At 37.3% G+C, this 22,155-nt stretch overlaps 1 protein-coding gene across 1 annotated transcript in view; it reads right to left on the reverse strand.

The window, feature by feature from the left end:
• The window catches only part of Trub1 (TruB pseudouridine synthase family member 1), a 31,389-nt gene extending 16,913 nt beyond the window's left edge, over positions 1 to 14,476 (reverse strand). The window contains exons 1-4 of the mRNA XM_027930412.2: positions 14,174 to 14,476; positions 10,564 to 10,662; positions 8,046 to 8,101; positions 227 to 308 (exon numbers count right to left, since the gene is read on the reverse strand). Of these exons, the coding sequence (XP_027786213.2) occupies positions 227 to 308; positions 8,046 to 8,101; positions 10,564 to 10,662; positions 14,174 to 14,462 (526 nt within the window). The 5' untranslated portion in view covers positions 14,463 to 14,476. The remainder of the gene's footprint in view (positions 1 to 226; positions 309 to 8,045; positions 8,102 to 10,563; positions 10,663 to 14,173) is intronic.
• Positions 14,477 to 22,155: the final 7,679 nt, after the last annotated feature.

The following is a 22,155-nucleotide window of genomic DNA, read 5'->3' on the forward strand; positions in this document are numbered from 1 at the left end:
AAAACAAAACAAACAAACAAACAAACAAAAACAGGGCTGGGGATGTCACTCAGTGGCAGAGCACTTCCTAACACATCCGAGGCCCTGGATTGAATCCCCAATACCACAAAAATCAATAAATAAAACCACTGGAAATATCAAGTAAGACACTTAGTTTTAAATTCTGTGTTCACAGAAACATTCTCTAAATGTGAAAAAGGAGGACAATGTCAGATGAGCTTCATACCATAGGGTTTCTCTTCTGTCACTTTCCCTGTAGAATCGAGTGTGTCAGTGGCTTTCCCCAGCTCTCCAATGGCAATGTACCTCTAGAGGAAGAAAAACAGAAAAGTGGGGCATGAGGTTGTGAAAAACTATCCTGTATGCCTTGAAGTTTATTCAGAATTTTATTAATAATACCAACCAGATAGAGAATGAAGGCAAAACAACACACTGAAATTGTTTTTTTGGTTTCTTTGTTTCTGATAGTGGGAAGCATTTGTGTAAACTGAGGAACATTCACAAACTTTCCATACTGGTCAACATGAGAAAGAAAAACCCATTTGAATGTTAATTATGGCTTAGAAACATACTAGTATTGCAAACAAATTTCTAAAACCACTTTTATACTGGCAGTTTGTTTTTTAAAAAACATTTCAAATATATTTGGCCCTCTGTATCTAGGAGTTCTGCATCTGCAAATTCAACCAACCACAGATTGTCATTATTCCCTACACAATACAGTTTAACAAAATATTTACATATCATTTACATTGTAATAGGTATTATAAGTAATCTAGATATAATTTAAAGTATGAGAGGATATATTTAAGTTATATGCAAACACTATGCCATTTTATACAAGTTACTTGAGTATTCATGGATTTTGTTATCTGTGGAAGTCCTGAAACCAATCCTCCACAGATACCAGGGGCAGCTGTTTGCCCGTGAGTAGAGAGAATGGTACAATCAAACACAACATGGCCATCACAAGAATCAATAATAATTTTACCACACATACAATTAAAATTCATTTTAAATAAGCCAACTCATTACTTCTTATATAAAATACTAATATCAGGTTTAGTAACTAGATCATGCATTTAAACAAAAGCTAATTATGTAGAAAATAAGAAAAACTAGAATAGCAGGGGTAGTGCACTTACCTATTACATGTGTTTTCTCAATAAAAGGAACTGACACTAAAGCTCTCTGAAAGGAAAGGTCACTTCCAAGAACTGATCAATATCCACAAAAGAATAAGATCTGTCTTAGTCAACTAAGCATTGTCTTCTTCTCATCTTAGGGCACCCCTGTAGTACACATTCTTGTTACTACTTATTTGAAGCAACCCATAAAGCAGTGAGAAAAGTGCAAGAACTATTATTTCTGACTGAAAATAATCTGTTGTTATGTATTTTTTATTTTTTTTATATATATATTTTTTATTTTTTTGCTATTGGGATTGAATTCAGGGGCACTCAAACACTGAGCCACATCCCCAGCCCTATTTTGTATTTTATTTAGAGACAGGGTCTTACTGAGTTGCTAAGCGCCTCACCATTGCTGAGGCTGGCTTTGAACTCACGATTCTCCTGCCTCAGCCTCCAAACCACTGGGATTATAGGCTTGTGCCACCATGGCTGGCTATTATGTATGTTTTTAAAAGAGAAAACTCAAAAAGTATTTTGCTGAAATGTAGGTTTATGAATGGCAAATCTATTTTGCTAATGAAGGGACCCAAGACAATAATGAAAAAATTAAAAATTTAAAATCCCATAAATATACAGACATTATATACAGCAGCCTAAGATCCTTGATAACATCACCTTCATATTACATAGCTTGAATATCTAAAAAATGAAGAAGGGAATTGTTCCAATGCATTTAAATTAAAAATTTAAATATTTTTAAAATTAAAATTTTAAAATTTTTAAAAAGATTTCTTTAGGATTAACAAAAATTAGTTTCCTATAAGTAAACACTCAGTCTCATCACCTGATGCCCAGTTCTTGCTTCTATATTTGGAACACTCCACCTTGAGTGAGCAACCACAGGGTGAAGGGTGAGAACACAGGCTCAGGCCCACCCTGGCTGGGTCTGAACTCTGCCTCCCCTGCAGGCAGTGAAGGCAAGTGGTCAAGGTAGTCTTAAGGGCTCCAGCATCAGTTGTTTATCTTAATTGGGGGAAATATCAGTGAGTACTTCATAAGAAGACTTTAGAACAATAGGATCAGCCCTGGTAAGCCACAGATAACAATACTATTTCCACTATTATTATGACTGGGAGGTGGAAATGGGAGAGAAGGGGAGAAAGGTACAGAATGATTCATAGTAACAATGGTTACAATAACTGATCTGGTTACAGTAACTGATCTGGTTACAGTGAGTTCTCATAAGAAACAGTAAAGTAACAAAGTATCCTGATTTTTCCCTTAAACACCTATCTAGTTGGCTCAGCACAGTCCTAGCACTAAAGACGCTGCAGCAGGAGGATCACAAGTTTGAGGCCAGCCTGGGTAATTTGGTGAGATCTTGTCTCAAAATAAAAAATAAAAAGGGCTTGGGATGTCTCAGTGTTAAGTGCCCACTGAGGGGGGGGGGGAGTATCTAGCTACATGAAAAAAAACACAATGTAACAATGTAATCTTGTACACTGTGCTGCAACTGTACCCACCACTCAGCTATGTAATAGGTTTGAACTAGGAACCTTAACATGCTTGCCAGTATCCAATGCCCATTCTGGCCTCTGGATTCTGGGTATTCTGTGCCTTGGCACAAACTACTTCCACGGCCTTGAACCCCTCTCTTCTCTATGGATCAAACCTTATTCATCTTTCAAAGCCACACAATTAATCCACCCTACTCCCAAAACATGGCTAAGAGGAGGTGCTTAATACAAATCTGTACATCAAAAAGATGAGGCTTACATCAAACCTATAAAATCCCATCACAGCTCTTAAGGAGTATGAACATATAAAGTATTCTCCTAGGTGCCTGTGACAAACACAAACACAGACGAGATGTTATAGTGCTCTAGGCCTCTAGGAGGTTACAGTTTAAGACATAAGACAACAAAAACAACTGCAGGGGAAGAAAAAATTGCAGGGGAAGGAGCCCAATGGTGACAACAGACAAGGGCTGTGGCCAGCGGTTTATTTTACTGAGCACTCATAACACAGTGCTTGGCACATCATTATCCATGTGTGTCAACTGTCTGCCATGTATATTTTATATATTGATTCTTGCCTTCTCAAACTATTCATTACATCATAATTCCACTACAATAAAACAGAGGTCCTATAGAATATTCCATCTAATTGTGTGCTCTTTGGGACTCGTGGTTTTGCTTACACTACTCTACTCTCCTTGTCCTCGAGTTCCTTGAGCCCCACAGCAGGTGTTAGCTAGATACCTAAGAGCAAATCACCACCCACACCCTTCAGGAGGAAATATTCTGTAGTTCAGAAAGTGTACACAATCATTTTCAAAAGTTTGTGATTCAAAGTTTCACAAATAAAACAAAAAGATGGATATTTTTAGAATGAGGAAGGATATTTTTTATAATCCTACCAAACCAAAAAGATGAGGCTTTGAGTGTCTTAAGAAGGAATTGCTGTTTACAGTTCCTAAGTGTAAATCCTTCAAAATTTTCAATATAAATAAAATATCTGAATATTCATAAAGGATATAGAAAGGGTAGAAATTAGACTACACTCTGGAGAAGGCAGATTAGAACACTGGTATCTTAAAGATCTGCCCAAGTTTTGTAAAACATTATTTAAGTCACACTTCTGAGTTCTCATGACTGGGTAACCTAAAAAATGCTAGTGTGTTCTTAGGGAAAGCCTCTGTCCTTTGACCACATGTTGGGTGGGAAACTTTGTGCACTCCAATGATAACACTTGTTCAGCTCCTGGGGGTGATGTAAAGCTACTTTCTGAAGAAACACTGGCTTTGCCTACAGGTTCTACTAGATTTTACTGCCACATAGATGGGGGATAACTTCATGCCTTTCCAACACTAATTAGATTCAAGTTTCCATAAGAGGACATCAACTCTTCCATCTGTTGATCTAGTTCCTAAAACATCTATAAAAGTAACCAACTTTAACAATCAATACAGAAAACTAATAAAAAGAGCAATCCAAAACCTCATCAAAGATGGTTACTCCAAACATACCATCTGTTATCCAGCTTCTGCAAATAACCAGCTTACAGAAGGTATAATTTAGGAATAACAGTAGAGGGACTAACACCTTCCTTTAATCTACATACTCTACTTAGACCAGGTGAGGTCAGAAGAACATATTAGCCTCATTTCTCAGAGTTGCTTTGCCTGAATTATATTTTATGTAGATCTACTTCTACATCTGTTATAAACTATTTTTGAGGCCAATAATCTATCTGTCATTTGACCCTGATTGTAAGAAATTTCTTTCTGAGATTAGGCCCAGAAACTCTCCCTTGAAGAAATGGCATGCTTTCTCCTTCTGATGCATATCATATTTTGTCAACAGCACCAGAAATCACTGATAGGAATAAAAAAGGAAAATTAGCTGTATTCAAGAAATACAGCAGAACTTACCTGTGAAAAATTATTTTAGGTGTCTGACATGTAACTAGAAAAATCTAACAGGCCTGGAATTCAAGAAAGGATTTGGTGAATCCTGAAGTAAAATACTCAGAAACAGTAATAACATTATTGTTATAGTGCAAAGAAGGCACTAAAAAGAAAATTTAGATGCTTTTTACAAAATTATACATGTAACCCCCAAAAATGTAGTGGGGAAAAAAAAAATAAAACACTCAAGAAACATGACCATTGTTAGAACACGGGTTACTATAAGACAGGAGGACAAGATAATGAGGAACACGGGGAAAGGGCTCTTTTATTAACTTTTATACCCTGATAGTCACTGTTCTTTAGAGATGGAAGCAAAATAATCTGGTGACCTGCAGATTTTACTGAAAAATCCAGCACTCCATCTATTAATTGGTTGCGGTTCTAGGAAGTGTCACTATGTTAAAAAGAATTCTAAGGATGCTTCTTGATTCTGCAGAAAAATTATTAGCCTAGGTGTAATTAGCAATGTCTCCAATTAGAACTTATTGGTGAGGGAAGGGTAAGTTATGTCTGTATCAAAAATACTGAGTATCTATCATCCTAGAGTAAAATATTTCTACTCCTAGAGTAACTCCGAAAGTAACTCTACCCTGCACATACTACAAGTGCAATTTTTCTAGTAACACTGTGAAATAAAAACCTGTAAAAATAAGAAGTGGAGAAGGAGTAAGCATTAGATTGAACACCAAGTCAGGACTAAGTCAGGAGGCTACAGCCACCAGTGTTTTTTTAATGAAAAAAAAAAAAAAAAAAAAAAAAAAAAAAAAAAATATATATATATATATATATATATATATATATATATATATATCAAAAGTACATCATACCTAGGGTTAAAGTTGTTCAATGAAATTTTTGCTTTTTATACTTGTATGTGTACATAGGGTCATGATGTAAAATAATTTTTTTTGCTATGAATCTCGGTCAAAAAAAATTCTAAAGTCATTGGATGAGATGATCTTTAAGATTCTCTCTAGTACTAAAAAGAATAATCAGAAAAATATTCATTAATAGTTTTACTATTTCTGACAAAAATGTAATTTTCAACATACTTAAAGGTAAAATTTCAATTATTTAGTTCTTGCAACAAATACATAACATAAAATTAAAATGAGAAACAGCTATCAAGATAATGATGCCTATTTTTGAAATGTGAAACACCTAAGAACTAGGTTTCTGTAACGAGATACAACTGGGATATTCTATTTAAGTTGTAGTCTTGTAAGGATCCCTGATGTCATCACATGACATTCAGCTTTCCTAGATGGGCAGCAAAATGATTTGTAAGTAAAACTCAAATGAGAGTCAATGATGTACTTACATTTTCAGTCATTACATTTCTGAAAATATGCCTGGAATTTATAAGTAAAATCTTTCAATAACATATATTTTTTTGTATATATTTGTGGTTTGGGGGGAAGGGGTGAATAAAATATTTCAATGAACCCAACAGATTTTATCTTAGGGATAAAAACCCAAAGTCTTTAATGTAAATAAATAAATTTTATATATATATATATATATATATATATATATATATATATATACACACACACACACACACACACACACACATAAAAGTGACTTGTAAGGATTTTAGAAAATACAAGTAATGTGAAAAAAAGAAAATAAAAATCATATTCCCCTATTAAATAACCATTATTTATATTTTGAAGATAAGAAACAAATATTAAGCAACTGGCAAAAACCTGTATCAGAAATAGACTCTCAACTCTGTGCATTAATAGGTAAGTACAATGTATAAAGTTAGTGGAAAACAGTCAAATGCTTCCATTCTAACACAATTTCTGTATTGTGATTTTTCAACATCATTATTTTCAAGATTACAGAGCAAGCCACATTAAAAATTTTCACTCATCTAAGACATTAAGAACCCTTCAACTTGAAGGCATATTTTTAAGCCCATTGATTTTTTCCAGGGATTTAGTTTTAAGAAAAGCTTAAACAGACCACCACCACTCTTAAGTGTGGTCCACGAGCCAGTACCCGTTAATAAGATAGGTTCAGAAAATAAGGATGTTTAGAAACTTATTTAGCAATTTGACATTGCTATAAGGTTTTAATTATACTTTACAAAAGTCATCCATCAGTCTGCAATGAACTGGAAATTTACTCAAGCAGTCTTTGACCACATTTATTTTTTTAAGAAACAATAAGATAAAAATCAATTTGCCAACTATTTATATTACACTTAGAGCAAGGGTTTTAAAACATTTAGTCTAAGAACTTGGCGAAATCCTTCTCTACCTTATGGCATAGTAACTTTCTTCCACTGACATTTTCACTGGACCCCCAGCCCCAGCTATCAGAACCAGGGCCTGACTGCTAATTAAAATACACATATAAGCTTTCCATTGAGAACTGGAAGAGACACTAATGATCTTTCCTAGGGAGGTCAACTACTTTGACATCTGATTTGTTTCAATGTTCCTTCTGCCACACTCAATGCCCAATGCAGTCCACAAGTTTATAGACTCTCTTGCCTGAGTAAACTCTCTTCTCTCTCCTACCAAGGATCTAAAAAAGTGCTTCTGGATCTTGTCAAGGCTACCTTCTTTCTTTTGGGGGGTGGGTGGGTGGGTACTGGGGATTAAACCTGGGACACTTAACTACTGAGCCACATACCCAGCCCTTTCCATATTTTATTTAGAGACACAGCCTCACTAAGTTGCTTAGAGTCTCACCAAGTTGCTGAAGCTGGTTTTGAGCTCTCAATCCTCCTGCCACAGCCTCCTGACTGGCTGGGATTACAGGCATGCATCACCATGTCTGACTAAAGCTACTTTCACAGATGAACAATATAATTTGTCATCTCAAGACCATATTCTTTTCTTTAATAAACATTTATAACCACTGAACAAAGCATGATTTGTTAAAAAGTACATGGTTTATAAAATGCTAGTTTTATAAAAATTCCAAGGTTAAAAAAAATCTGCCGGGCTGGGGATGTGGCTCAAGCGGTAGCGCGCTCGCCTGGCATACGTGCGGCCCGGGTTCGATCCTCAGCACCACATACAAAACAAAGATGTTGTGTCCGCCGAAAACTAAAAAATAAATATTAAAAATTCTCTCTCTCTCTCTCTCTCTCTCTCTCTCTCTCCCCCTCCCTCTCTCACTCTATCTTTAAAAAAAAATCTGCCAATAGAAATCATAACCTATAAGTTTGCTTTCATCTAACGATTAATTTTTTTAAAAAAAAGCTGCATATAATTTGCAGATATTTTTGTTTTTTAAGTCTAATTTGTTTTTCAATTTAGAATCTTACTAATTGAATCATGAACGTTTGTGACATTTTGATTAATAAGAGTGAAACTTTTCATATAATTTAAAATTTGTTTATTCTTTAATTGAAAATATTCAAAGTATAGTTCAGTAAGAAAAACATTAAAGATAAAAGAAAAATATTCCAGTATTCTTACCTTGGATCCTGACAACATACTGGTCAACATTTTTGTTCCCCTTCCAATTCCAACCACTACAAATCAAAGAAAGAAATACTATGACACTCTATTTTGAAAATTAGGTTTTTAGAATACCTACATATTTGGTCCCTAACCTATATAATGTGAAGTTGGACAGCGATACAGTTAACATAATTTGAAAGTATCTATTACTCGGATCAGTTGAACTTCTCATAAAACTAAGGAACTCTGAAGAGAAAACGGGAGAGAGACCCTTTTTTCTCCATTCTCAAAGTATTAAAAACTACAGAAACCTCAACCTAGCCAATTAGATGATGAAGTTTTAGAACAATCTCAAAGGACTCACTGGAATTTTATATGGGCACCAGTGAAAAATACATGTGGCAATTAACCATGTTCAAGTGGTGTGATGAGATCTTGACAGAGTTCATTACTAAACAAAAACAAAAGCCATCATCCTAGCTAATGAACCATTTAAAGATGATTAGTGCCCAGCAGGATACAATCCAGAAAAGAGAAACAAAACAAATCAACCTAACACAAAGAAAACTACAGGCTAAAATGAGGGCCTAGAGAGAGTATTTTAACATAGACCAACTCTAAAGTACAACGGCCTACCTTTCTCTTCAGTTTCAAACACATACTTATAACCACACATTTCATCAGGTGAGACTGAGAGGCTTTAATAATTTCTTCACTTAATAGCAGGCAAAATTCTATAGAATTGGTTTATTTATCATCAATGGACACAACTGTGTATAAGTACACAGTATAACCACACAATTCAGAACTCAGAAGAAACTGCAGAGATGATTAACAAACTAAAAAAACTGTCATCACTATTTGTAGCAGATATCATTCAATGAGTTCATCATATATCAAATACCACTCTGGGTTTCATTCATTGTCTCATTTAATCCTTAAAACGACCCTAAAAAGTTATAATTACCCCCTGTTTTATAGATGAGGAAACTGAGGCACAAAGAGACTAAGAGCTTTGCCCAGCATCTCACAACTAACACTGATGGAGTTAAAATTCAAACCAGACTGGCTTCACCTTTTCATTCCCCTGAATCTTACTGATCCATGCTTGCTTCCCACTGCCACAGGCCTAACCCACTGCAAACATGACTGCTCCATAATCTGTCCCTTCCTTTTCCAATTCATACTATTTTATAACTATTTCTCAAAACCCATTTTGCATACTTCAAAACCCCCAACAACTTAATAACATTCCAATTTTTACAGTACCAACCCCTTAGTATTCAAATCTAACCTTCTAAACCCAGGTAAAGACCCAACTCATTCATAAAGTCACTTCTACACTTCTATGGCACTCATTTCTATTAATTCTTGGTCTCTAAATAGAGTCACATTAGTTCTAGAACTAAGACCAAAAACTGCCCTCCTTTAGTAAACTCTGAAGAACACAATATCCTTCAAATGACAGGATGTGTTGACACTTCTCCCACTGAGGCAAAAACTTTGTACAATAATAACAACAAGGATTCAATGCAATTTGATTCCATTCAAATGAATCCCTAATCAATACTCTTTGAACAGCTACTATGTGCACATTCCCAAGAGGAATATTTCTAAAGGAACAAAAAAAGAAAACTGAGACACATTTCCTGACTTTGAAAGAGTCTATAATCTCAGGGGTAAAACATCATACAGAAGAGGAAAATCACAGTACTCAAGAATTATTGCGTGAATTAATAAGTGAATAAGGCAATATGTGAATATACCATTAAGCATTAAAATGACCACAGAATAACTGAGGCAGGAGGTCAAAGGCAAAAAGCACTCTAAATGCCTGAGACCAGAGAATGCTTCATTCAAGCATTCCAAACAATTCATGTAATAGCATCCCATTGCATCACAAGGGAGAAAGACACTGGTGAAATCCATATACAGGCTCCCTTATTTCCTCCCTCCTATGAGGGGGACACTTGAGCTTGCTCCTTTTTCCAACAGTGAAAAAAAAACAGTAATATATGTGCAATGTTTCTCTCAGAGAAGCTTAACAGCAACTCAGTGCCCAAAGTTTTTATTGGAGGTTTAGGAATGGTCACCCAGACATCCTCTGCTTATCTGCTGGGACAAAATTCCAGATTCTTGGAAGAAAAGTAGATTTTCACGCAAACAGCTTGGCACAGCAAACTGCCCTTATCCTACAGGAAAGGGTGGGAACACTCCTAAAACTTAGGTTTGCAGATGCCAGCCCAAGACAAACCTTATAAGCAGAACTTTCTAAAGATAGCAATTCCAGGCCTGTGGTGGTAACTGTTTTCTGTACAGATACAAAACTTTTCTCAAAGCCTCAATCCACACATGAAAGTATAACTTTCTATACTTTGTCAGGGTTTCTTTAGAAAATAGCACTCTAATCCAGTAGAAGTAAAACATTCCAAATTAGGCTAATACTGGCATGGCTTTAACCAATTAATCTGCATTCAACCAATCTTACTTTTTGATATTAGAGGCAGTTCCATTTAGCTTTCTCATTTCTTACCCAAAACGCCTCGAGCTGCGCTGTCTAGAGTCCCTCCGTGTCCAATTTTCAAAGTCTGCTTTTTCCTCTTGGTCCATTCTGGAGAGGGCATTCCAGCTTCTATGAGAGTAATTGAGATGAACCAAAGTAATTACCAAGATGAGTGAAGTAGAGTTTCTATAAACTTGGGGGAAGACAGGATGATATTCAAAACAAACAACACATTATACAAATTTAACATATTAAGACTATAACATTATTAGCAAAGAACAGTTTTTAAATGTACACACTTCCCTAAATTACAGAAAAAAATATTGTTCCAAAATTAGTTGTCTAGAAACTAGAATTCAAGAAAAAAAAAATCAATACTTTAAAAAAATGGGTAAATATCAAAGACAAGCCATAAAAAATCTAGTAAATTCCTGGTAATGTGATCTGTCAGAGAATGATGAAAAGAAGTTAACTTTGATATAGACAACTAGTTTTAAAAGTCCTCAATTTGCATTTCTAACTCTCTTCCATTACCTGGTGTTCTTCACTGGTAGATTAGCCACCTAACATTGTGAGTACAACTCATTCAGGGATACTGCCAAGGACACTGAGATCACAAACTACATTTGTTTGTTTCCCATCTTCTAATTAAAACTCAGTTCCTTAAAGAAAAAAATCTCAACTAAAGGTTATGTGGGAAACAGGTAACAGTTCAGTTGTCTCTTGACCTCTAAAGCACTTATTTTTTAAAAAAAAAACCTGATTTATCTCTCACATGCTTGTCATAAAGATAAAATTAAATAATGTTACCTGACAATGCTTTGGAAAGTACGAAGCACTTAAAAGTTATGCTGCTGCTGTTGATACTTAACAATATATTGAGAGAATACTGGCTACTGATTAAATGAGAAAGGAGAGAACAAGACAGCTATAATGATCTACATCCCACCCCCTCAACCTTTCTAACCCAGGAGACAGAAAACAGCAAAAGGCAAAGAAAGGAAGAGAGAAAAGATGAGGGGAAATCAAAGCAGTAGTAGAAATGGAGAAGCCAGGTAAAACAGCTAATATGATGTGCTGGGTTGCTCAGCCTCACCGCATAATTACCACCCTACTGAGTCAGAACCACGTTATCAGGAACACAGCCCCAGTGTCACTCTCTAATTACAACATCACCATGCTTGGAAGAGCATGGCTGTCTGCTTTGACATAAATTCCTAAGGTTTGGCCTAGCCTTCAAATGCCTCACTTTTCACTTGCAATCTATCATGGAGTAAATTCATCCATGAATTTACTGAAATCTTCGGGGGGTGTTTTCAGCTTGATACTTCTTGTGTGAATGCCCTATAAACTTACTGTATCATCTGTAGCCAAATTTACCTCTTTCTAATTTTCAGACATACTATCTCCACCACATTGAAATTTGGCTCAATTTACCGAAACAAATACTCATGGGTGAACATTTGTTAAGAGTTTTTCTAGCTACAAAATTCTGATGTTTCAGGCCTTGAAGGATTCAGACAGAGAACAGTGGGGATTATAGTGTGGTGGGAATCAATATTAAAAAAAAGACATAGGGCTGAGGATGTGGCTCAAGCACTAATGCACTCGCCTGGCATGTGCGGGGCGCTGTGTTCGATCCTCAGCACCACATAAAAAAATAAAATAAAGATGTTGTGTCCGCCAAAAACTAAAAAAAATAAATATTAAAAAAAGACAAATGATGTTTATTAGAGGCCATGACCATTAACTGCGGTTTTAATTGGTGCTTGTCAAACATGGCCATTATCAGAATGTAGTATCGTAAGGAACCTTCCCAGGTAATTCTGTCAACTAGTCAGAATGGTACTTGGGAAGCCCCAGTCTAGTTAACATAAATAAAAATAGCTCAATCACAAACATTATAGAGATGGATGGCACTGAGAATATCAATATCTGAATGAGTGGTTTCCAGAAAACAACCTAGCCATAGCATTGAAGCAATCAATTTTAACTAAGTTTCAACAAGAACATTCAGTTCTTGGAGGTGGACTAACCATAAGGCCAGAGTATGGCTTTGATCCTGTCAGAAACTTGTTGGAACAAAAGAATGGTAACCATTACCTTAAGGATCAATAAAGCCATAGTTCAGCTAACAAATCAGGCCAAATGAAGGCAGGAACTCTATGAAGGAGAAAAAAAAACTTTAATGATAATACTATGCTTACCCTTGATGCAATTCCTTGCTTCAACATCCCTATATGACCCTTTGTAATAGGCGACAAAAGTACAACAAAACAATGAGTAGGTATAACACTGGAATTCAACTCTGTTAAGTGTACCTGTTAGCCAACGAACATTTAAATCTGTATTGTGCCAGTTACAATTAATTTCCTATCAGAATAATTTGGTTTTGCATTTTTTTAAAAATGTAGTTTGTCAGGGAACACTAAACAATTAAGAAAGTTCCCATTCTGGTTTAATGGCAAGACAGGCTAGGACCAAACCCTGGAAAGCCTCAAATAACCTTAATAGTTTTACCACTAGAGCCTGAAGAGGATATTAGACTGTGAGCTCAGTTACTGGAAGAGATAGTATGTTTCATCTTCTTGCCTCTTTAAAACAAGACAGATCTAGCTTAGTGTGGGGTCCAATATAACTAAAGTTCTGTTGGGCACAGTGGCACATGCCTGTGATCCCAGGGGTTTAGGAGGCTGGGATAGGAGGATTACAAGGTCAAAGCCAGCCCCAGCAATGTAGCAAGACCCTGTCTCAAAATGAATTTTAGAAATGGGCTGGGAATGTAGCTCAGTGGTTAAATGTCCCCTAGGTTCAATCTGGTACCAAAAAATACAAAAGCAAAAATTAAAGTTCTGTGATACTACTGTCTGTAATGATCTAGCAGGCTGATGAACTCTGTGATCCTTCAGGCTCTTCTAATATTTTCCCAGGGTATGTGACCCTCAGAAGCACAAGGTTCTGGAAGGCAAGGGTTAGGAATCTGCTGTTGTTCAAGACTCTCAATAATTCTTATGCTCACTAAAATGTGGAAAACACTGTAGTTAAGTCTTGCCTAAGTATATCTGCTTTTCTAATATATTTTGAAGAATGCAACTTTGCGGGTACAGAGCCAGAGCTTCCTCTGAAGAGGTTCATCCACAGGAACAGAACAAAACCCTCCTGAGGCATCAGATTGCAGAAAATTGGTGTGCTCACTGTAGGGTAGAAATTTATTGTGTATGTGTGTGTGTATGTGTGTGTTTTAATCTCCCACCCCCCGTCATGATGACAACCGGGTTATCAAAAATTTATGTAGGCCGGCGCGATGGCGCACGCCTGTAATCCCAGCGAATCCGGAGGCTGAGGCAGAAGGCTCCCGAGTTCAAAGCCAGCCTCAGCAATTTAGCCAGGCCCTAAGCAACTCAGATCCTGTCTCTAAGTACAAAAAAAGGGCTGGGGATGTGGCTCCGGGGTTAAGTGGCCCTGAATTCAGTCCCCGGTACATTAATTAATTAATTCACGCGAGGGCAAGCCCAAGCCCGAAATGCCTGATTTCTGTCCAGGGCTAATCTGGTGGTCGTTCTCCCTTTCCCTTCCTCTTCTTTCTCCAACAATGCGTATTGCAAAAAGCCCAACCTGGTCCCCTCCCGGGCTGCAGTACCTGCTAGCAGCTTCTCCTTCAACCGATTCAGCAGCTCGGCTGAAGTGGGCCCTTTGGGCTTGTGCACGGCGAACACGCCGCTAAGGGACAGCAGCTTAGTAGCCAAAGCGGCCTTGAGGACCCTGGCTTCGCATCCGGTCCTAGCTGCGGCTGCAACCGCCATGGCTGCAGCCGTTGCTGCCGTGGTCGCCGCCGTTGTTGCGGCTGTTTGGGCACTTTCTGCAGTTTCAGGGGCTGGGTCTGTTTCTAAAGACGAAGACGACACCACGGCCGCCTCTGCAGCTGCCATACTTTGACTGCCCAGACCTGTTACCGGGAGGCGCATGTTGATGACGCAACAAGATTGCGCTCAACAGTCCTCTTTCCCCAGCCGTGCGAACGCGCGGGGCCGCAAGGGCCTGTGGGAGTTGTAGTTCACGGCTCCCCGCACCGGCCAAGGGTTCGCTGAGGCGCCCCTGGGTTCGTTTTTCTCTTAGAATCCTTTCTGCTTCTTACAAGAGGTTAGTTGCGTGCCGCAGAGGTTATTTTCAGTTGCAGTCCTAAAGTACCAAAACCCAAATTTTAAATCTATGTTTTAGATGGAGGAACCTCTCCGTATCCCACCTGCACACTCTCGCCGGAACTAAAAGCATCCCACATCAAAGAATAGAAAACCTGATGACCTTTGATGCAGCTTGTCAGGGTCCACGGCCGCCTAGGCTCACTGTTTCGTCCGATTTGCAATCAAGGTTTCGAATTAAAATACACCTATTGTAAGCCCAGTTAGAGTCAGGAACCTGTGCCTGGCTGTATCTCTATTGTCTCATGCCTAGTAGGAGCTTAAATAAATATTTGGAAATGAATAAGTGAATAGAATTCAACCCCACAAAGAAACTTATAGGCCGAGCCAATGGCAAATCATTCTGGCCTATTTTGGTACCCCGCTTCTCCGTCTCCCCCACCTCCCCATTTCTTAACAATTTGAAGAGTTTCCGTACTAATTCTTCGCTATGCTGCATTCTTTAGTACATTGTTAGGATGTGAAAAGCATTATTGAAATTCACAAAATTAAACTACATTCAATTTGAGAAATTCAAAGTTACTCAATTCAATTCAAAGTTACCCAATAAAATTCAAAGAGTATTATTCTGATGCTAGCACAGGCGAAATGGAGACAGACTCTTGCATTTTATTTCCGCTCCACACACTCACTAAATGCTGTACTGAATGTGGTGAGACAAATAAGTTTGTCTTCATTGTTTTCAACATTTTCTTACAGCCACTTTTTCATCACCCTCTTGGACCTTAGTATTTAGTATCCTAATGATGTCTCTTAGCTGTTCAGAATCACCAGTTAGGGGATCCCATGTGAATTTGCTGCCATTCATGCAACGAGTACATGTCACAACAATTATTTTAAATGCAATATTTCTTTCTATATTGTCACCCTTCCCCGTTTCAACTAAAATATGAAATTCTAATTGAATCTTTATCTGGAAAATACAAAAATGCAAATGTACTTTAATGCCACATTTAAAATGGTGAAAGTAGCAAATTATGTGCGTATATAGTATATATTTTACCACAATTTTTAGAAAGGCAAAAAAAAAAAAATCTTTGAGGAAGTTTTTATAGGGTGGAAAGCTGCAACTCCTAGAAGGAAGCCTGGTATACTTGTGACCTATTTCAAAGCCTAAGCAATCTGAAAGATGAACATGTCACATGATTAGCGGATATCTGCACCTGCATCAAGATTTTCTCCATTCCAGAATGTGACAGGACATAGAAGGGATGGATGACTGCACCCTGGGAAGCAAGGGATATTTTGTCTCAGCCAAGATTTATGTGTTCTCCTCTTAGCTTGGAAGCAAAGAACCAGGGACTTTCATACAAGGTTTCTGGGTTAAACGATTATTTGGAGATTTGAAACACAGCCTTTCCCAATTGTCCAGACATCAGTAAGCTTCTCTAATTCTATGTGACTCTGGGGTGGGATGTGAAGGGAGGGCAGAACCAGGGGAGACAAATAATGCTTAATTAAATTTGAATCTTCTACCAGCCCAAAGCAGAGTCTGAGTTAATTTGATTTAAAGAAAAAGAAATGGATTTTTTTCCCCATTTGATTTCTTGGATGCTAGGGCAAAATAAAATTAATTCTGCTCTGATAATCAAATACGTATTGTTGGCATCAGAAGCTCCAAGCTCTAATTTTTTGAGGTAACCGACATTTCTCACATAGGGCAAGCCTTAAATGCAATGGCCTTTTTACTTGATGCATACAAGTTGGGATTCTTTTGTTAGAAGCAACAGAAACCAATTCATACCAGCTTGGAAGGAGGTGGGAGGATTGATCAGAAATACACTAGAATACTACTCAGAACCTGAGAAGTTTCCCTGTCTCCCCCACCTCCACCTTTTTTGCTACACTCTTGTGTTTTCTTCTTTCTTCTCTGTTGCTTCTAATAGCTTTTCCTCTAATCCTCATTCCACATTGTTGGGTAAAACCGTCCTGTTTTGATCCGCTTCCCAAAGTGTTCTGAATGAGGTTGCTACTGGCCACCTGTAGAACATCCCTCTGCATAACACTTTCCCATTCACCTTCCTGCTTTTTCTCCACAGTACCTCATCTGAAACACTACATATTTTACTCATTTTGTTTTATGTCTGATTCCATCTACCAGAATATAAGCTCCATGAGAACAAGAATGTTCATTAATTGCAGAATCTCCAGGGCCCGAAATAGCAGCAGATATAGCACTTAATGAGTATTTGTTAAGTAAAGTAAATGAGAGTCCCCAGAGAAATCTCCATAAAGGGTTTAGTTCCAGTTCCCAATAAAAGTGGAGTGCTGAACACATAAAATAATAGTTGTGTGTAATATACGAAATTTACCACACTTGGCTTCAAATGCCTTAATCTCATATGTATGGCAAAGAAAATAAAATTACTCAATGCCTGTGTAACAAGACTCCAACTTTCTAAATCATCTTCCTTCCTCAGCCACCCATGTGCCACTAAAGATTGTTCACCAATAAGACTCAAACATCAGCAAGAGTCAAATCTACAGCTGCATTCCCAGAACACTTCTCTGCTCCCTGACGTAGGCATGTATCACTGGAAAAGCTGTTTTTCACAGGGTCTTCTCCAAATTTTGTTCACCCATGGAACTTCCTATAGATGGTAGAATCAGTAGTACATGATAAGAATTTTGAGCTCCAAGCTCTAATTTCTTGAGATATATATAGTTCATATATAGTTCAAGGCACAAAAAGGTATTCCTGATATCCAAGAAGAGAAAACTGAGGATGCTCAAGCCTGTGCCATAAACTTGAGAAAACCATAGTTTTTAAAAAGTTCAGAGAAAAGATAGATCCGTGTTCTATCTGTCCATAAAATTTGGAAGAGCTAGAAAATTGAAATGAATCCCAATAGAGAAGAAAATGGTAAGGTAACTAAAGAAATTAGTGGTTGGTTGCACAAGGAATTCTGTGCCATTGAAATGAATCTCAATAGAGAAGAAAATGGTAAGGTAACTAAAGAAATTAGTGATTGGTTGCACAAGGAATTCTGCTATGAGTTGAGGGGTCTAAAAGAAACACACTTCAGAACCTTCAGGGTGAGTGTCTAGAAAGTTTAACTTTTTAAAATATAAATATCTGTAATGTTTTGGTTTTGACCCTACATGTCTTTTGTAATTAAGAAAAATAGTAGCAATAAAGTAAAACTTAAATGCAAAGAACATTTTTGGTTTTGTTTTTTAAAAAGAAGGAACATAGATGATAAAATACTAATACCAGAAATCATCACAAAACCGCAGGAGGTCAGAAAAACCAACATCCAAATGACTTGGAAATGGAGAAAAAATCCAGGTATATTAAAAGAAAACAAAAATAATCTGTTTAAAAAAAGATCAAGAAAGAGATTTGTTGCTTAAGGCTAGTAAGATCAAGGAAATGAATGAGAAAGATGAAGCAAAACTATGATTGGCCTGTCTTCTCTATCAAGGAGAATACTTCTGGGGATGGAAATGGAAAAAGCAAAGAATTGGAGGAGAGTAATGTCCATGAGGGTGACAAGGAAGAGGCTCTCCCTGTGCTACTGGAGGTTAGATCTCCTGGTCTAGAAAATTCTGTCTTGAGGTGGGGGCATATGAAAACTTGCAAAAGAGATAGCTCAAGGGAACAAACTTTTGTTGAATATATGGTATGCACTCACACTTAACATTGGCCTGGAAGTTCTAGAGTAAATCTCAAGTTATGTTTGTGGAGACTCTGGAGTATAATGGGTGCCAAAACTTCACCACAAGGTAGGCGGTATTATTATTATTATTATTATTATTTAATTAAAAAAAAGAAATGACACTTAATGAAATTAGATAATTTGACCAAGGGCATAGAGTTTGTGGATATGTTGGGAGTCCCCAAGACCAACTTCAGGCTGGATTCACTAAAAAGACTCAACATGCAGAAAAGCTGCAATACTCATTGTTGAAGTTTATAATGGTGAACGATTAAAATTAACAAACGGAAAAGTATATGGAATGAAACCAGGCACTAGCATCCAGTTTCTTCTCCTAGTGGAGTTGTATATATGGAGCTTGATTCTCGTAACACTGAAGTGTGACAACATGTATGAAGTGTTGCCAATCAGGGAAATTCATCTGAGCCTTGGTTTTTATTGGGGATTAGTGCCTGCGTGACTAATCCTACTTGGCTATTCAATCTCTGGCTCCACAGGTTAAACTGATGCAGTCTAGAATAGGTGCCTAATAATTTAGTACATTCTTATCAGGCAGGATATTCCCTGGGTTCAGAAGTTGTCTCAGAGTCAGTCTTTTCTTTGGAATGTGCAGGGATCAAGTTTCCCAAATTTGCTGGGTTAACTTTTTATAGCACAGCAAACAATCTGGTACTGGAAATCCAAGACTTACTCCAAATTTTCCAGAGCCTGCAATAACCGCTGCCAAAGATCTTGGAGGTATTATGGAGAATTTACTTCGGGAGTAAGTCCAGAGGACACCATTTTGCTAAATATTATTTCAATTTTCAAAAGTATTGAAGGCAGATTTAGCAATTTGCATATAAGAAACCTGGGTAGGAGTCTAGAATAGGTGGTTAATAAGTTAGTTGTATAAAAAGGAGGTTGTGATTATATAAAGTCAGAATGGGCTTATTAATTCAACAAACATTTAACAAGGCTCTACTCTGTGGAAAGCATCGAAAATTCAGCAGTAAGTAAACAATCTCAGTTTGTGCTCTTGTAGAGCAGACGTGCCTTGAGTTTCTGTATGCCAGAGGTAAGTAACAGGCAAACTTCCTACCCTCAGAACTCCTTTTAAACAAGTCATGTTAAACTAATATAGATCCTCTTTAATAATTTGTTAGGCTAGAAAGTGAAAGATATTAGTATTTGCACTTAAGAAAGCCACTTGAGAAGGTTTACCATGATGTTCTTAAAAAGAGGGTGAAATGTGGGCATTGTAAGGAAACGCAGATGGAATAACTTTGGAGAAAGGATACCATTAATGGATTAATGTCACCCAAAAGAGAGATCTCTAGTGTTGTGTAATGGGCAGCATCTAGGGCTGTTTCCTCACCACAAATTTGAGTATCACTGATGTGGATGAAAATATAGAAGTTATGTGTATGTCATTTGTCTTTGACAAAAAGGTGGAATTTGTATCTGACAAAAAGAGAGTAAATGCACTTGAGGACAGAAAGAGCTTCCAAAATGATAAATTCTGTGTAGTACCATGTCCCGTGCACAGTGATTGGCACAGTGACTCATTTAACCCCACACAGCTCATCTTACCCCCTGAGAAATATTATCATAAAGTAAAACTGAGCAAATTGAAGTCCAAAATGATTGAGCAGATTGCTGAAGGCTCAATAAAGATTTGGTAGAATCGAGGATTGCCTGAGTCCAAAGTTCATCATCTTAGAACCCACAGATATGGGCTGGAGTGCTAGGGTGAATTTAAATAAATTTCTATAGAGATAGTCATTAGGTCCTGGAATATGAGTCCTAGTACAGGTCATAGAAAACATAGTTTAGAATCAACCTAAATGAAGAAGCCTGGGTAATTCAGTCCAGAATGAGCCTTACACGTGGGCTTGATGGGATATAGAGGGCCCAGCAGGGCAGCTACAGTGATCTTGGAAGCAATGGTAGATTTATCATGTCTAGCATGAGAGGATGTGACCAGGTCCTGATAACATTGCAGTACTTCCTATGCCCTGTCTTTACCTGTCTCAAGATTTCTTATCCTCTATCTCCTCAGTTTGATAACAAAACAATGTGATGAATTACCCCAGGAAGGTGTTTTCTGAACCATCTGAAATTGCTGCTTCTTGTAGGTCAAAAAAGTTGCACACCTGTGAGTTCAATATAATATTAACACGTGACACTAGATTGAAGTGTTATTCCTCTAGGGGCATTTGCATTTAGCCAAGGAATCCAAGAGACAATAGTCCAGATCAGGAAGGTGAGGTACTTGTGTACATGGAAACATTCCAAAGCTTGCTGAATCACTCCGTGCCCAACCTACATCTCCTCAACTGTGTGTTCCATTAAACCATACCAATACCTCTTATTGCACTGTCAACCCGTGATCACTCAAATAAACGAATGGTCCTATCTCATTGGCAATAGAGCTAGTCACTGGCCAGCACGTTAGCCGGCGCACACAACCTTTCTTATCAAAAACCACACAGCATGCTTTCATATCAATGCAGTGTGTGCCCTCCCCCATCCCAACCTAGAAGTTCAGAGTAAAACAAATGTGACAAATTTAAAGGGCCAAGAGGTAGAAAGAGGGGACACAATGCAGAAGGGCTAGGGGTGATAGAGCTATTTTACAATGTATAAAGAGGACTTGATTTTTTTTGCTTTTGAGGCCCATATGAAACTGCTGTTATTACTCCCGAGTTCACAAAACATTCATGTGAAGAATGTAATTGATTCACAACCAAGTACAATGCTATCAAGGGATATTCAAGATGATTAATAACATCTCAAGTTAAATAGATGTATGCATTATACATGTTGAAATTTTATTAAATTGCATTAATAGTAAAAATGTTTATAATTTAATGTAAATTACATCTATGTGATTATATGTTAGCTTACAAATACAACAGAACAGACTACTGGAATCATCGTATGTTGTCTTTAAACACTACTAAAGAACCAGAATAAAATTGATTGTTTATATGTTAACATTCATTTGTTTAACAAATGTTTATTATGTACCTTCTGACTGATGGGTACATAAAGTAACTTTCACATGGACTACTGCTGTAAATAGGGTCATTTTTATAAAGAGCTTGGAGAAAGTGCTATCAGTATTTTTAAGTAGGCTCTGAGGAGTTGGAATATTTAAAACCATTCTATATTCACATTCCAAAGATAATGTACAAATTGTCTTCATTGATTAATCTACACTCTCATAAGCCAGGGAAATGTCATTCTGTGACTTCAGTTTTCTTTAAGCGTTTAATAATGCTCTCCACTTGAGGAAGAGTTTAAGGCTGGCCTCAGAGGCAGGGGTGATGGATGTGACCCATTACCAGGTTGAATGAAAAGCCTCTTATTTAGCATGGACTAGGCCTGCAGGCTAACCGGGGGAGGAGGCTTAGCTCTATCATTTGTTATCTCAAAACTCCTGAAGCTTCAACCTTTCCTATTGCCACTTAATTGAATTTAGAAAAGCATGGTCTTTCTTCTTAATATTTCACTTGTTTTTAAATGTAAGATTGATTTTTGAGGGGAGGGGAGGCAGGACGGAGGTTTGGATATGTCTCTCCTAATCTGTGATTTGGTATCTATTCCACAGATGAAAACACATCTAAATGTTTTAGCCAGTTTGGAAAATAAACATGTGTTCTCATTTTTGGAGTCAAAGCATATCTGCCTAAGTTTCTAGATTCTTGTGGTTAACCTAAAGTATGGAAACACATTTGAAAAAAAGCCAAGCTCGCATATGGATTCTAAAATTACTTTTT

Source organism: Marmota flaviventris, chromosome 4, assembly GCF_047511675.1.
Source record: "Marmota flaviventris isolate mMarFla1 chromosome 4, mMarFla1.hap1, whole genome shotgun sequence".
NCBI classification, from domain to species: domain Eukaryota; kingdom Metazoa; phylum Chordata; class Mammalia; order Rodentia; family Sciuridae; genus Marmota; species Marmota flaviventris.